The sequence below is a fragment of the Bombina bombina genome, chromosome 1, assembly GCF_027579735.1.
Source record: "Bombina bombina isolate aBomBom1 chromosome 1, aBomBom1.pri, whole genome shotgun sequence".
In the NCBI taxonomy this organism is placed as follows: Eukaryota; Metazoa; Chordata; class Amphibia; order Anura; family Bombinatoridae; genus Bombina; species Bombina bombina.
This window is the reverse complement of record NC_069499.1, coordinates 166773530-166790871: the sequence shown is the minus strand read 5'-3', so window position 1 is coordinate 166790871 and position 17342 is coordinate 166773530. Positions and strand designations below refer to the sequence as shown.

Genomic DNA, 17342 nt, shown 5'->3' with positions numbered 1-17342 from the left:
TCGCTCTTTATTTTTCACTACTCACAAACTACAAATTGGCGAGATTAAAAACAGTGAATATTGCATGCACCACTTTTCAGAAATATATGAGAACTGCGAATATTTACGGGCATTTTAAAATGCCAATAAAGATTAATACAAGAATTAGACATTTCCAGACAACTTATTTGCATATATTTAAGACTTGCAAATGGTCATGAGTCAATTTGTTCGCACATATGAAAAGTTGCGACTTTATTGGCGCATAACCTTTCATAAATATGGTGATATAATGTGTGAGGTTTTTTTTTGAGAATTGTCTTATTCTCACTTTGATAAATTTTGCCCATAGAATAGGTATAGGAATAGAAATAGGTATATATATAAATATGTATTTACAATAAAATGTACATTATCAAGTACGTGAAGAACATTGGAATGTTAACTATGTACAGTAAATATACAGTAAAACACATTAATATACATATATATATACAGTACCTATTCAGACGTGTATGCATGTATCTCTATGTTAAAGCCCTTTGCAGGCTTTTTTTTTTCTACCACGTGAGACTTCATATCTTTGAGATCTTTTAACTTTTTAATGCATTTTTTTTTAATTATTTTAATGAGACAGTGTTATTATGAGTGTAACTGTACTTTTAAATATATTTTTGATTTGATGATTTTTGTGCCACTTTTTTGTGTCACGTAACTGGTAACCAGAACTCTAAAATCATGCTAACCCGAAGCTCGTTCAATTTGATTGCGCTCAAGCAAATGCGTCTACTTTCATCTCGTAATACATGCGCTATTTCCCACGTGTGCAAAAAGCCATAACATACCCCTTATTGCTTGCACGCTAAACTTAGCACTCCAGTCGTAATCTAGCACTCAGCCAAAATAAAAGAAAGGGTGTGACAGAGCTATGAAAGAAAGAATGACAGTGAAAGCAAAGTGATAGCCAGAGCATGAGAGAACAAGACATATAGTATTATAATACAGGTTTATTTGAAATGACACTTAACATTATGTTATTATTGGCCTTTTTGTGTTTATTTTTCTTGATTGTAAATATTCTGCTTGTGATGATGACACTTTGACATTTGTAACTGATGTAACAACCTTAAATCAGACCTGTAAAGCAATCCCAAGCCCAACATCTCACTGATCAGTAGCTTTATAGAGCATCAGGTGAGGACTTGTATAGAGCATCAGGTGAGGACTTGTATAGAGCATCAGGTGAGGACTTGTATAGAGCAACAGGTGAGGACTTGTATAGAGCATCAGGTGAGGACCTGTATAGAGAATCAGGTAAGGTCTTGTATAGAGCATGAGGCGAGGACTTGTATAGAGCATGAGGTGAGGACTTGTATAGAGCATGAGGTGAGGACTTGTATAGAGCATAAGGTGAGTATCTGTATAGAGCATCAGGTGAGGACCTGTATAGAGCATCATGTGAGGACTTGAATAGAGCATCAGGTGTGGACTTGAATAGAGCATCAGATGAGGACCTGTATAGAGCATCAGGTGAGGACCTGTATAGAACAACAGGCGAGGACCTGTGTAGAGCATCAGGTGAGGACTTGTATAGAGCATCAGGTAAGGACCTCTATAGAGCATCAGGTGAGGACTTGTATAGGAGCATCAGACGAGGACTTGTAAAGAGCATCAGGTGAAGACTTGTATAGAGCATCAGGTGTGGACCTGTATAGAGCATCAGGTGAGGACTTGTATAGAGTATCAAGTGAGGACTTGTATAGAACATCAGGTGAGGACTTGTATAGAGCATCAGGTGAGGACCTGTATAGAGCATCAGGTGAGGACTTGTATAGAACATCAGGTGAGGACTTGTATAGAGCATCAGGTGAGGACTTGTATAGAACATCAGGTGAGGACTTGTATAGAGCATCAGGTAAGGACTTGTATAAAGCATCAGGTGAGGACTTGTATAGAACATCAGGTGAGGACTTGTATAGAGCAGCCATCAGGTGAGGACTTGTATAGAACATCAGGTGAGGACTTGTATGGAGCATCAGGTAAGGACTTTTATAGAGCATCAGGTGAGGACTTGTATAGAACATTAGGTGAGGACTTATTACTTCTCTCTGCTGCCTCTCTTAAGCATATTTCTTTGTGTTTTTTCTGATTATTTCTTAATTGCATGTTTAATATTGTTGCACCTATCTTTAGCTCACTTTGCCTCTTTTCTCACCTACTGCTGCATTTCTGCCTTCACCGTAGAACTCACTCACTGCTTCTGGGTTTGTGTAGCTTCCTGTATGTCCTTCTCCAAAAATATTTTTAAGTTTTTCATACTGACAATTGGCTTTAATAAAATGTGGCTTTAAGGTCAGTAGGGGAATCTCATTGGCTTCATTCACAGATTCACAGTTCCAAATAATTGTTCCTAACATACATAACCAATAGAAATAAAATACAGCATTATGTGATTATTAAGTTTACTGCTCATTTAATTCAGCTTGCTAGAGAAATTATCACTTTAACAAGTCGATCATTTAGAAGTTGAAATAGAAACTGAATTACAATCACCTAGATTACGAGTTTTGCGTTAGAGGCTGTGCGGTGCTAACGAGCAGTTTATGCTCACCGCTCACTTACAGACAGCGCTGGTATTACAGGTTTTTACAAACCAGAAAAAAAGTGAACGTTGAGCAAAATTTTGCTCATTACCGCACTCTAATACCAGCGCTGCTTACGTTAGCGGTGAGCTGGTGTAACATGCTTGTGCACGATTTCCCCATAGGAATCAACGGGAGAGCCGGCTGAAAAAAAGTCTAACATCTGCAAAAAAGCAGCTTAAAGCTCCTTAACTCTGTCCCATTGATTCCTATGGGGAAATACATTTTATGTCTACACCTAACACCCTAACATGAACCCCGAGTCTAAACACCCCTAATCTGCCGCCCCCGACATTATACTTATGAACCCTTAATCTGCTACCCCTAACATCGCCGAACCCTACATTATATTTATTAACCCCTACTCTGCTGCCCTCAATGTCGCCGCCAACTACCTACACTTATTAACCCCTAATCTGCCGCCCCCAACGTCGCCGCCACTATAATAAATATATTAACCCCTAAACTGCCGCACTCCCGCCTTGCAAACATTAGTTAAATATTATTATCCCCTAATCTGCCGGCCCTAACATCGCCGCCACCTACCTACATTTATTAACCCCCTAATCTGCCGCCCCCAACGTTGCCGCCACTATACTAAATGTATTAACCCCTAAACCTAAGTCTAACCTTAACCCTAGCACCCCCTAACTTAAATATAATTAAAAGAAATCTAAATAAAAATTCCTATCATTAACTAAATTATTCCTATTTAAAACTAAATACTTACCTATAAAATAAACCCTAAGCTAGCTACAATATAATTAATAGTTTTAAATAGATTTATTTTTATTTTACAGGCAAATTTGTATTTATTTTAACTAGGTAGAATAGTTACTAAATAGTTATTAACTATTTAATAACTACCTAACTAAAATAAATACAAAGTTACCTGTAAAATAAAACCTAACCTAAGTTACAATTACACCTAACACTACACTATAATTAAATTAATTCCCTAAATTAAATACAATTAAATAAAATTATCTAAAGTACAAAACCCTCCCACTAAATTACAGAAAATAATAAACAAATTATAAGATTTTTAAAATAATTACACCTAATCTAATCCCCCTAACAAAATAGAAAAGCCCCCCAAAATAAAAAAGCCCTACCCTACACTAAGTTACAAAGAGCCCTTAAAAGGGCCTTTTGCGGGGCATTGCCCCAAAGTAATCAGCTCTTTTACCTGTAAAAAAAAATTACAAATCCCCCCCCAACATTAAAACCCACCACCCACACAACCAACCCTACTCTAAAACCCACCCAATACCCCCTTGAAAAAACCTAACACTAATGCCTTGAAGATCACCTTACCGGGAGAAGTCTTCATCCAACCGGGCCGAAGTCCTCAACGAAACCGGGAGAAGTCTTCATCCAAGCCGGGCGAAGTGGTCCTCCAGACTGGCAGAAGTCTTCATCCAGACCGCATCTTCTATCTTCAGCCATCCGGCGCGGAGCGGGTCCATCTTCAAGACATCAGACCCGGAGCATCCGACGACTAACACTGAATGAAGGTTCCTTTAAATGACGTAATCCAAGATGGCGTCCCTTAGATTCCGATTGGCTGATAGAATTCTATCAGCCAATCGGAATTAAGGTAGAAAAAATCCTATTGACTGATGCAATCAGCCAATAGGATTGAACTGGCATTCTATTGGCTGTTCCAATCAGCCAATAGAATGTGAGCTCAATCCTATTGCCAATAGGATTTTTTCTACCTTAATTCCGATTGGCTGATAGTATTCTATCAGCCAATCGGAATTGAAGGGACGCCATCTTGGATGACGTCATTTAAAGGAACCTTCATTCAGTCTTAGCCGTCGGATGAAGAGGATGCTCCACGTCGGATGTCTTGAAGATGGACCCGCTCCGTGCCGGATGGATGAAGATAGAAGATGCCGTCTGGATGAAGACTTCTGCCCGTCTGGAGGACCACTTTGCCCGGCTTGGATGAAGACTTCTCCCGGCTTCATTGAGAACTTCAGCCCGGTTGGATGAAGACTTCTAAGGTGATCTTCAAGGGGTTAGTGTTAGGTTTTTTTAAGGGGGTATTTGGTGGGTTTTAGAGTAGGGTTGGTTGTGTGGGTGGTGGGTTTTAATGTTGGGGGGGATTTGTAATTTTTTTTACAGGTAAAAGAGCTGATTACTTTGGGGCAATGCCCTCCAAAAGGCCCTTTTAAGGGCTATTTGTAATTTAGTGTAGGGTAGGGCTTTTTTTATTTTGGGGGGGGGGGGCTTTTTTATTTTGTTAGGGAGATTAGATTAGGTGTAATTAGTTTAAAAATCTTGTAATTTGTTTATTATTTTCTGTAATTTAGTGTTTTTTTTGTACTTTAGATAATTTTATTTAGTTGTATTTAATTTAGGGAATTCATTTAATTATAGTGTAGTGTTAGGTGTAATTGTAACTTAGGTTAGGTTTTATTTTACAGGTAACTTTGTATTTATTTTAGCTAGGTAGTTATTAAATAGTTAATAACTATTTAATAACTATTCTACCTAGTTGAAATAAATACAAACATGCCTGTAAAATAAAAATAAAACCTAACATAGATATAATGTAACTATTAGTTATATTGTAGCTAGCTTAGGGTTTATTTTATAGGTAAGTATTTAGTTTTAAATAGGAATTATTTAGTTAATGATAGGAATATTTATTTAGATTTATTTTAATTATATTTAAGTTAGGGGGTGTTAGGGTTAGACTTAGATTTAGGGGTTAATAACTGTAGTATAGTGGCAGCGACGTTGGGGGCGGCAGATTAGGGGTTAATAAATGTAGGTAGGTGTCAGCAATGTTAGGGCCAGCAGATTAGAGGTTAATAATATTTAACTAATATTTGCAAGGCTGGAGTGCGGCGGTTTAGGGGTTAATATGTTTATTATAGTGGCGGCGATGTCCGGTTCAGCAGATTAGGGGTTAAAAATTTTATTTTAGTGTTTGCGATGCGGGAGGGCCTCGGTTTAGGGGTTAATAGGTAGTTTATGGGTGTTAGTGTACTTTTTAGCACTTTAGTTAAGAGTTTTATGCTACGGCGTTGTAGTGTAAAACTCTTAACTGCTGACTTTAAAATGCGGTACCAGTCTTGACAGGAGAGGGTCTACCGCTCACTTTTTGGCATACTCGTAATACCGGCGCTATGCAAGTCCCATTGAAAAAAGAGGATACGCAATTTACGTAAGTAGATTTGCGGTATTTCCAAGTCTGGCCAAAAAAGTGAGCGGTAAGCCTGTACCTTCAAGACTCTCGTAATACCAGCGGGTGTTAAAAAGTAGTGTAAGGACCTCTTAACGCTGCTTTTAAACCTAACGCACCACTCGTAATCTAGCCGAATGTCTTTTAAAAGGGACATAAAACATGTTTTCTTTCTTTCATTTTGCTTTATTCAGTTTGTATGCTTTGTTGAAGGAACAGCAATGCACTACTGTGAGCTAGCTGATCACATCTGACGAGCCAATGACAGGAGGCATACATGTGCAGCAGCTATCAATCAGCAGTTAGCTCCCAGTAGCGCATTGCTGCTCTAAACCCACCTAGGTATGCAATTTAAAAAATATATTTTTGTCCCTTTAATTATAAAATACACAACTGAAGGGGATTTGCCTACACAGTGATGTTGCTAATGTGTTATTCCTTAGTGTTAACCCAGTGAATCAAGAACACAAAACAATGAGTTTATTACATGTAGACAAACACGTAAATAATATTACATATGCCCCAGTTAACTGGCCAGACAGAACTCGTGCCAACTGGATCATCTTATTCATTTTAACCATTTTTCTTTCCTGGGTAGTTAACAATGTAATAGACACCCTTTAGCATCACAGGAAGATCAGTTTTGGTGTATTGTATTATATTTTGTAATTCGGTGGGGAGCAGAGCTCATTTTACAATGGAAAAACAGGTTTTCTGAGAAGTGAACTAGACAACAGTAAGGTGAATCTCTAACATCAGTACGGAAGCAGATATCAGATAATCAAAAAACTGGGACAGCATACAGCAATTTTTATATAACTGCATGTAATCGACACTTCTATAAAGAAGAATATCCACAGATACTGATCTAAAAATCCAGTATAAAACCTTTTAAAAACTTACTTAGAAGCTCCCAGTTTAGCAACACTGTTATATTAATATACTTTATAAGCTCTAACTTTGCCTGTTTCTAAGCTCCTGTAGGTCACCTCTTATCACAGTGCTTTTTATTAGCTTTTTATCTTGCAATGCAGCCAGACATTGCTAGATCATGTGTGCCATATATAACATTGTGCTCACTCCCATGGAGAATGATAATGATTATATGAGAGCCAGCACTGATTGGTTGAAATGCAAGATTGTAAAAAGCACTGAGATAAGGGGCAGTCTGCAAGGGCTTAGATACAAGGTAATCACAGAGGTAAAAAGTATGTAAATATAGCAGTGTTGGTTATGCAAAACTGGGGAATGGGTAATTAAGGGGTCATCTATCTAATTTTCAAGTAGACTGTCCATTTAAGTTTAAAAGCAGTGTTTTTTCAGTAGGAAAGTTAATGCTTATATGAACCATTACTTACCCTTTTATGGAGGTTAAACACATAAGTAAAGTACTACTTTTTAGCTGCTGGGTTTAAAACTGTCACTTTATATTGACTGATAGGCTGTGCCTTGCCCAAGAGAGGTACATCTTTACCTTTGCAGGGGTTAAACACATAGGGCCTGATGAGCTAAAGCTCTCCGCTCTGGTGACATTATCTAAAAAGTATTGTCAGTACTGTGAGCTCCCTTATAAAGACACATTTTACCTTGAGAGCTGTTTGTCTCGCTGTGCAATGTTCTGGTGTGAAGGAAATACACCTACAGTACAATATCATGAAAAGAACCCCAAGATTTTGCTTCACTTCTCTCCATGCTAGCGAGTTTTTAGGCTCACAGTGAGTTGGGATCAGCAAAGCAAAAGCTGCATGCAATAATGATAAAGAGCATTAGACTGTCTCTTTAAAGGGACAGTCTACACCAAAACTGTTATTGTTTAAGAAGATAGATAATGCCTTTACTATCCATTCCCCAGCTTTGCACAACCAACATTGTTATATTAATATACTTTATAAACTGGGAAATGGATAACAAAGCGATTATCTATCTTTTAAAACAATAACAATTCTGATGTAGACTGTCCCTTTAAGTTTAAAAGCATTTTTTCACTTGGAAAGTTTATTCTGGAAGTTCAAAGGTCCAATTTGTGGTGTTTGTTTTCATAAAAGTTTGCAGAAATGGTCATACTCTGCTGGCCAATGAATTATGAACAAGATAAAGTAGAATATCGTTAAAATATTCTGTACAAATTGCAGAATAGCATACAGGAAGGATATGATTATATCATTGGTTGTTTGTTGATTTATGTTGTGATAACTGTGATTTTAAACACACATAAAAATAGATGCTTACCTTTCAGCTTCCCAGTGACTCCTTGCCTGTAAGGTATGAGGTTTATGTTACATCATAAAATAAATTATTACGTTTGAATAATGTTTGTAAAGTGGGGGGGGGGGCAGAATCAGTAGACTACAAATGTATAGATATATATTTAAATTTGACTTTTAAACAAAACACAAAGGCCTCAACTATAATAGCATAATACAACAGAGCCAAAGTGCTTGATACACTGGTATAATGAATAGTGGGGCCATTTGGCAACATGCAAAAGTAGCCACTAGTATTATATATACGTTACAGTTGGTAATGTTTCCATGACAACCCTGACTCTAACAGGCCATAATTCCACTCTGTTAGAAGAGCTTTTAAAATTTGTGTGGTTGGACATTCATCAATCAGAAAACACATTTTTCTTTGAGCAGTATTCCAATCCATAAGAAAACGTATTCAAACTGGTTTTCACGTGATTTTTAGATTTATCTAATTCAATAGCCTTACCCTCTTGAAAACTATTTTGGCATGTTTCCTATTTTGGCTTTTTGAAAATATTTCTTTTTTTAAATATTTGTTTACAGGCATTCTAAGGTTTTTTTATTTTAATAAACATAGTTCTGTCCTGGATTAAAAATACAGTGCTCAAATAACATTTTTATAGTATAAAACACGACCACAAATAAAATATGATAAAAAGAATGTTCTTTCATGATTGCAATTGGTTAATATTTTATAAATGTAATAATAGTTATTTATTTCTAAGAAATCCAAATGCTCTGGATTTAACACAGACATAACAACTCGCCTGACTAAAGCTAATCAGTCTAGTGGATTGGAATACTATGTAAAAGCAAAGCGAAAAACACACAAGCTGATCTTGAGGATTTCACACACACTGAATGACTTGGAATAAGGCCTCAGTCATTAAAATATAGTAAATTCCCTTAAACTGAATTAGAAAATAATTAAAACAAAATAGAGACACATGTGTATAATTATTAATGTCATTTAAAAGCAAAAATATAATGACTAAAATTTCTCGTAGGAAGCTACATAATATGCATAATAATATCTATATTTTTTTTAATTTTACCTTTCTTGTTGTATGTGTCCTTGTGTCTGTGTGTTATCGTGGCAAGCCACGTACAAATCCAAAAATTCAACAGTTCTGCAGAGTAGATAGCATTTACCTCAATAATCGTAGTTTCTTTTCGCTTCTTTCTCACTCTCAATTCAGATGATGGATCAAAGCCAACGCCCACCATGGAGACCAGGCCTGTTTTTGAAGGTGACGGTAAGCATTTAAGTTTTGTGTTACATGTTTTAATTGTAATGTCAACGAACATGCAAGATTTCCTAAATTTAAATTAAGGATATAATAGTCAATCTGTATTTCTGCTTTTGACAGAAGCATTTTTGCAATATATTTGCATTAACAATAATACTTCTCATAAGAGATATTACTGTTTCAAAAGCATACTGACATATGCTTCATGTTCCCTGTGCATCTGCATTCAGACACTGCACCTGCTCAGAGAGTTAGCCGTGGCTTGTTCAAAGCAAATTGAGTCATTACTGACAAGGTATATCATGCCCTTTGGGCAGGGCGAGAGGAGAAGCCGCCCAGGACCCAGCTCTTTGGGGGGCCCGCAATGCCAGCAGTGAGGTTATGAGATGGTTCAGTGTATATGTTGAATTTCATTTATGAGAAGTATTTATGGTATCAGGAGGTCTAATATTTTGTAGTATTCTTTATATAAGTATCACTGAATGTTGGCACTGGGATGGGCCATAAAAGGGGCAGGGCATACAGGGTAGGGGAATAAGGGCACTGGGCTGAGGGCCCCCACAAATGTATCTTGCTGAGGGCCCTGCAAATGCTAAGGTTGGCCTTGTGCAGGTGCATAGGGGATACGCAGTAAATGTGCTTTTACTAGAAGCATTTTATTCTCCTAATATATTGCTAAACTGCTTCTATTCAAATTCGAATTGCACTTACACACATTTCAGTTTTCACTATTGTGCCCCTTAAAGTGCCAGTAAACCTAGAAAATAATGTTATATAATTCTGTACATAGTGCAGAAATATATAACATTATTTTAGTGCTAGCTTTATGTAACCTAATATTGCCGGGCATTTTTTATTAAAAAAAGAGGGTTTTTCAGACCCGCCCTTTGTCTACTGAGCGGGTCTGGTTTTTCCTCAGAGCGCATCTGGCCAGCTGTCTACAGCAACCAATCAGCAGCTACTGAGCATATTTAGATATGCTTTTCAGCACATTATATCAAGAGAATAAAGCAAATAAGATAATAGAAGTAAATTAGAAAGCTGTTTAAAATTGCATGCTCTTTCTAAATCATAAAAGAAAAAAATTGTGTTTCATGTCCCTTTAATCTAAAATATTTTAAGGGGATGAGAGTTGAGTGTGAAAGCATTTGGTATTCTTCTGATCACCCCACGGGAACATTGCAGTTTTATTTTATCTGAAATCTTTAGTTTAAAGACACTTTTGAGGAGCATACGCCCATATTCATATAATATTTTTTGTTGTTGTTGCTAGCTATGAACAAACAAGTTTATAGAGCATTAAAGGGAGATGAAACCCAAAATGTTTCTTTCATGATTCAGATAAAACATGCAATTTTAAACAACTTTCCAATTTATTTCTACTATCAATTTTGATTCATTCTCTTGGAATCCTTTTGTTGAAGAAGCAGCAACAAACTACTGGAAGCTAGCATAATGCATTAGTAAGCCAATCACAAGAGGCATATATATATATGTGCAGCCACCAATCAGCAGCTAGCTCCCAGCTCCTGAGCCTTCCTATTTATGCTTTTCAATATAGGATTCCAAGAGAATTAAGCAAATTAGATAATATAAGTAATTTGGAAAGTTTTTAAAATAGTATGTTCCATCTAAATCATGAAAGAAAAATTTTGGGTTTCATGTCCCTTTAATTACCCCAAGCGGAGTACTGTCTAACACCATTTGAAAGTATAGCATTTGTCAATTTCCTATATTCAAGGAAAAGATACATTTTTATATATACATTTTTATGTATACATTTTTAACTTTGTACCTGAAAAACTCAAGTTACACAAGTGAATAAAAGTACAGAAGTTACAAGTGCTGTTGACCAAGCAGCTGGATAGTAGATTCTCCTTTTAATATCTCCTATTTCGGATCAACACCTGTTTCTTGTTTCATTCCTATTAACCACTTGATGGTTTCCAAAAGTGACAGTGACCTACGGGTCAGCAATTTCCTGCAGGCGATACATTGGCAGGTTAAATGATTGACTCAGGAAATCACCTCTTCCACATGAGAGGGTCATGTACGTACACTCACAATGCATAATGCAGAAGGCATCATTAAATAATATTGTAACTCCACAATTTATTTTTAGTGCCTCGTTTTTACATTTCACACTCTTCATTTTATTTTTTTTACCAGTTAGCTTTTGAAAATCAGTTTGTTAGTATGATTATATAAATTAAAGGGTCATGTTACCCAAATGCTTAATCATTTGAAAGCCATGCAGTATATCAGTACATCTCTATGTAAAAAAGAATATATTTTACCTCAAAATGTCTTCAGCTCTCCAGAGCAAGTGCTGCTGATGCAAAAAAAAAGTTCACACGTTGCTTTACTTCAATGTTGTGGGATTTCACCTTCGTCTTGTGAAATGTCATAGGCCGCGTTCGGGCAGCGCTCAGGAGCTAGTGGAGGCACTTCTACTCCAGCGATGACGTGGCACTAGGTGACGTCACAACCAAGGGAGCTTAGAAAAAATGTTCGCATGCGCAAAGGGATCTGCTGCACAATAATGAACTTTGCGCATTCAAACTTTTATTGTAAGCTCCCTTGTAGTATAAATAACTATATATATATATATATATATATATATATATATATATATATATGTTGTAAACAAGCTACACACATGCTTAACCCTCTGCAGCCCATTGGCTATTTATTAGCCCTATTTATTACTAAATAGGGCTAATAAATAGCCAATGGGCTGCAGAGGGTTGAGCATGTGTGTAGCTTGTTTACAACATATATATATATATATTATATATATATATATATATATATATATATATATATATATATATATATATATATATATATTGCAGTCTGTGTCCAGTGCACTCACTATTCCCCACTCATAATTGCCGGTGGTATGCTGAGAATGGTTTCCTCTGTGTTTCTAGTTTCCCCTGTCTCTCTGCAAAAATCGGAACTCCGCCACCTGTAAAATGTTTGTGCAGCATAAGTTATTTAATGTAAATAAATGGGGCAGGATAAGCAAATGAATGGGGCAGGTTAAGCTACAGGGGCTGAGCTGAGAGCAGCTGAATGGAGGGGGGTCGGAGTTCCGATGTTTGCCGAGAGGCAGGGGAAACCAGAAACACTCGGGAAACCATTCTCGGCATAACACCGTGTTCAACCTATGTCATATTTTGCATTAAATAATTACATTTTGTATGTTAATATTGCTACTCTAGAGCCCACACCTCTTTCTAGTCACAGTAATTTTAAATGAGAAATTATTTACACATGGTGCCGTGTCATAAATATTACTCTTTGACTACAGCAACACCCTGCTAGTTGGTTTACGTTTCAGTAACCTATCTCCACTTTGCCCTGTACTAAATGCTGCTGTTAGGCATATCCGCCTCACCATCTGTCCTACTGTCCTTCCTCTGCTGCTTATAAAAACATGGCAGCCTCCACGAGCAAAACACGTGTGTGGAGGCTGCCATGTTGTCAAGCGTCTGAGCTTGCTCTGAAAAGTCCTAGCTTTTCCAGCACGCTGGAAGCGCTGGGACTTACGTCAGCAGAGCACTCAATAAAACGCCCAGTGTCTCACTTGCAAGTATTAAGAAAATGCTCCAAGCGAGTCCCAGTTCGCTTCGAGCGCTGCCAGAACGCAGCCATAGTAAACTTCCTCAAGCTTAGGAGCAGAGCTGTATTGGCCCACTGAGAGATTTCTCGGTGGGCCGTCAGCACTGTAGGGCCATATTTTGACCAGAAGTGCAGAGGGAGCCTCCCAACCAGGTCATGGAGCGAGCCTTGTGCGCAGCATAGCATATATATTCAAGGCCACTCTGCTCCTGGAAGCTAAAGAGTAACGCGCAGTGGGGGGGGGGGGGGGGGTACTGGTCTTCAAAAACTTCCAGGGCCGGTTTCATTTCCCAGCCCAGCTCTGCTAAGGAGGGAAATAAAGTGACTGTGCCTGCACATGCTAGATCCCTTTAGGGCAAGACAATCAAGGATAGAGTCATAGCCAGGCCTACAAGAGCTGTGAAGTCAGGATTCATGGTCTCTCCATAAAGTTCTTGACAAACACAGAGGTCCTAGATTTAATCCATATGAAACAAACTTATATGACTTGACTTAAAGTTAACTCTAAAGTTAAACACATACATATTTTAATAGCAGAAACAGAATATTTATCAAATGTATATAATCTGCCTACTGACAGGATCTTATCCTAGTATAATATTACAATATTGTTATAGTTAGGTTGAGTAATAAAATAATAGTAATAATAATAATACGCTCTACAGCAGAAATAGTAAAGTAACATTAGTTTAAAGGGACATGAAACCACATTTTTTTTCTTTCATGATTCAGATGTAAAAACACTTTCTAATTTAGCTCTATTTTCTTCATTCACTTGGTGCCTTTTGTTGAAAAGCAGGGATGTAAATTCAGCAGTGTTCATGTGTCTGAAACATTATATGGCAGCAGTTTTGTAAGAATGTCATCCATTTGCAAGAACACTAGATAACAGCACTATTTCCTGCCATAAAATTGATAAAATAAGTAAATTGGAAACTTTTAAAAAAATTAAAGCTCTGTCTGAATCACAAAAGAAAACATTTGGCTTTCCTATTCTCATGGCTTTGAACACAGCTCTATATTAGCTCTCTGGGCATTCCTCTCATTGTATATAATCCCCTGGTCATACTACTTCACCCTTCAACTGTGAGGAATACAAAATAAATCTGGCAGTGTTCACTCAATGCCACCAGGAATAGGTCAAGTACCATGGTCTAACTAAATATTTTACATGATATATATTTTTATTTCCAGATATCACGGCCCCCACTCTGTGGATCAAGCACCTTGTTATCAAAGATGCCAAATTAAATGGTTCTAGCATGAGGCAGCCAGGTATGTGATCACCGTTTATCCAGTTTTTATTATTTAGCAGTTTTAACAATTATTATTATAAATAACTAGCGATTACAAGTAGCAGTTAGCGCTCCGAAAATTAACCAGAGTTCAGATATCTGGTTAATTTTCAAAAAGTACCCCAATTGGCCCCAAATTAAAGTATATTGATGTAATACACTCCACCCCCAGCGCTCTAGTCATGTGTAGCATATGTGCGTATGCTGCTGAAACAATAATAGCTTTTACTAGAAGTATTTTTGCTAATGGAATTATATTGCAAACAGGCTTCTATTTAGAAATGAAATGCACCCATGCATGTTTCAAGTTTGACCTTTCTGTCTGTTTAACCCCTTTGATTTAGAGGGGTCGATTTATCATATGTCCGCCCGACATCGCTGTCGGCATTTAGCATTGCACAAGCAGTTCTGGTGAAATACTTGTGCAATGCCGTCCCTGCAGATTTGAGGTGGTGTCAATCAACCCGATTGTATTCGATCGGGCTGATTGCCGCTTCAGAGGACCAGGTGAACTGCTTGTGCAGTGCCGCCCCCTGCAGATTTGCGGCCAATCAGCTGCTAGCAGGGGGTGTCAATCAACCCGATCACATTCGATCTGGCTGATTGCTGTTTGCCGCCTCAGAGGTGGTGCACCAGTTAAGGAGCAGCGGTCTTAAGACTGAGCCTGAAGGCTCCCTTGGAAACAGCTGCATTGGGCCGATTGACTTCTTGGTAAATCGGCCCCAGAGCATGTAATTTTTGTATTACAAAAACCTAAATTAACAAATGGTAATATGATTAACCACACTAATTAAACTCCTGGGACAAAATCTAAAGATGTCCTTCCATGTCCTGGATTATCCTCATGGCCACATGACAATTTTGAGGTCAGAAGTTCGTTCATTAATGTAGGGGCGGAGCTATCATTGGCGCAGCAGGTGCAGTGGCATCAGGGACCGGGTGCAGCCAGTTTATGTATAGGCGTGTGCAAAATTGGAGAGTAGTTTAAAATAGCATGCCCTACCTGAATCATTAAAAACTAGACTGTTCCTCTAAAACAGCTTTCAAGTCTAGTTCTATTATCAACTTTGCTTTCTTTTCTTGATATCCATTGAAGAGTAAACCTAGGTAGGCTGATAGGAGTCAGAAGTGTGCAGGAGTCTTTAGCAGTCTATGGCAGTAGTGTTTGTGTCTATGTATTACATCGCTGTAAACAATGTTGCAAACACTCCTGCCAGGTGGCTAGACCCACGTGCACGCTCCTGAGCTCACCTAAGCTTACTCTTACTCTAACAAAAGATACAAAGAGAACTAAGCAAAATTGATAATAGAAGTAAATTGTTTAAACTGTCATGCTCTATCCAATCCATGGAAGTTTATTTTTAACTTCACTGTCCTTTAAAGGGACAGTCTACTCCAGAAATGTTATTGTTTAAAAAGATTAATAATCCCTTTATTACCCATTCCCCAGTTTTGCATAACCAACAAAGTTATATTAATATACTTTTTACCTCTGTGATTACTTTGTATCTAAACCTCTGCAGACTATTCCAGTTCTTTTGACAGACTTGCAATTTAGCGAATCTGTGCCCTCTCATAAGTAAATCCACGGGGGTGAGCACAATGTTATCTATATAGCACCCAGAAACTAGTGCTGGCTAACTGTGAAAAACTGTCAAATGCACCTTTCAAGGGCTTATAAATTAGCATATAAGTGACCTACCTAGGTTTAGCTTTCAACATAGAATACCAAAAGATAAAGCAAATTTGATGATAAAAGTAAATTGGAAAGTTGATAAAAATTCGATTAAAAACAGGGGCACTTTAATTCATTAAAATTTACATTTCGCTCCTGTTGTGAAAAAAAAACTTACCTTTTAATCTTCACAGCAGCTCCAGCTTCATCCGCCCGTCACAAAGCCTCTACCTGGGTCTAAAATGAGGAATCCGGCCTCCTCCAATCACGGCGTGATTCCCCCGGGGGGGGAGGGAAGCCGTGATTGGAGGATGACCTAGCCATCATTTCTGACGTCAGAAATGGCTTGCAATGACCGGAGGAAGCTGGAACTGCTGTGAAGATTAAAAGGTAAGTTTTTTCTCAACAGGAGTGAAATATAATTTTGATGAATTAAAGTGCCCCTGTTTTTAATCAAATTTTTAAAAACCGGGCACTTTAGCATCAAAATTGACATTCACTTTAAGTAATAAATAGTTTTTGGCCCAAATTACCTAATAAAAGTAATAAGAATAATATGTAATATAAAAAAGATGAGTATATTATAAAATCTCATAGAAATTTAAAAAACTAACAAAGGAGAATGCTTAATGTAGTTTTGTAATTTAAGACTGTGACTTGGAAGGAATTTAAAGAGGACAAACAGAGCAAGAGTGTGATTTTTCAATAAAGTTGTTCAGCAGAACAAATGCAGCATGTGAATAAGAGAGTCAGAACTCGCATCTGAAGTTAGGTGACCTAGAGCAGCATAGAAATATCTAACTCTGCAATTATAGTGGACTAGAGAGCCAGTGTTATTCATTGTTGCGTTGCAGTGTTTCCCAACTCTTTTATGATTCAGACAGAGCATGCAATTTTAAGCAACTTTCTAATTTACTCCTATTATACATTTTTCTTTGTTCTCTTGCTATTTTTATTTAAAAAGCAGGAATGTGATGCATAGGAGCCGGCCCATTTTTGATTGAGAACTTGGGTTATGCTTGCTTATTGGAGGGTAAATGAAAGCATCCAATAACAAGTGCTATCCATGGTGCTGAACCTAAAATGGGCTGACTGCTAAGATTTACATTCCTGCTTTTAAAATAATTAGCAAGAGAATGAAGAAAAATTGATAATAGCAGTAAATTAGAAAGTTGCTTAAAATGTCAAGGTCTGTCTGAATCATGAAAGAAAAATGTGGGTTCAGGTGAACTGAGCACCTGATGGGTGAACTGATTATTTCCCCTGTGTGAAGATATAATGAATATGCTTTAGGTGCATCAAGGTTTCTTAACAGAGAAACCTGGACATAAAAAGAAGAGACAGCAACAGTAAAATCCCCATGTGAGAGTCACTTGCAAATTGCAAAACAATTTGGAGGTGGGTATGACTTGAGAGAGACATGATG

At 37.5% G+C, this 17342-nt stretch overlaps 1 protein-coding gene across 1 annotated transcript in view; it reads left to right on the top strand.

Annotated features, from left to right (window-relative positions):
- The window catches only part of SMOC1 (SPARC related modular calcium binding 1), a 402783-nt gene that overhangs the window by 265998 nt on the left and 119443 nt on the right, over positions 1 to 17342 (top strand). Inside the window, exons 6-7 of the mRNA XM_053697708.1 lie at positions 9269 to 9325; positions 14141 to 14221. Of these exons, the coding sequence (XP_053553683.1) occupies positions 9269 to 9325; positions 14141 to 14221 (138 nt within the window). The remainder of the gene's footprint in view (positions 1 to 9268; positions 9326 to 14140; positions 14222 to 17342) is intronic.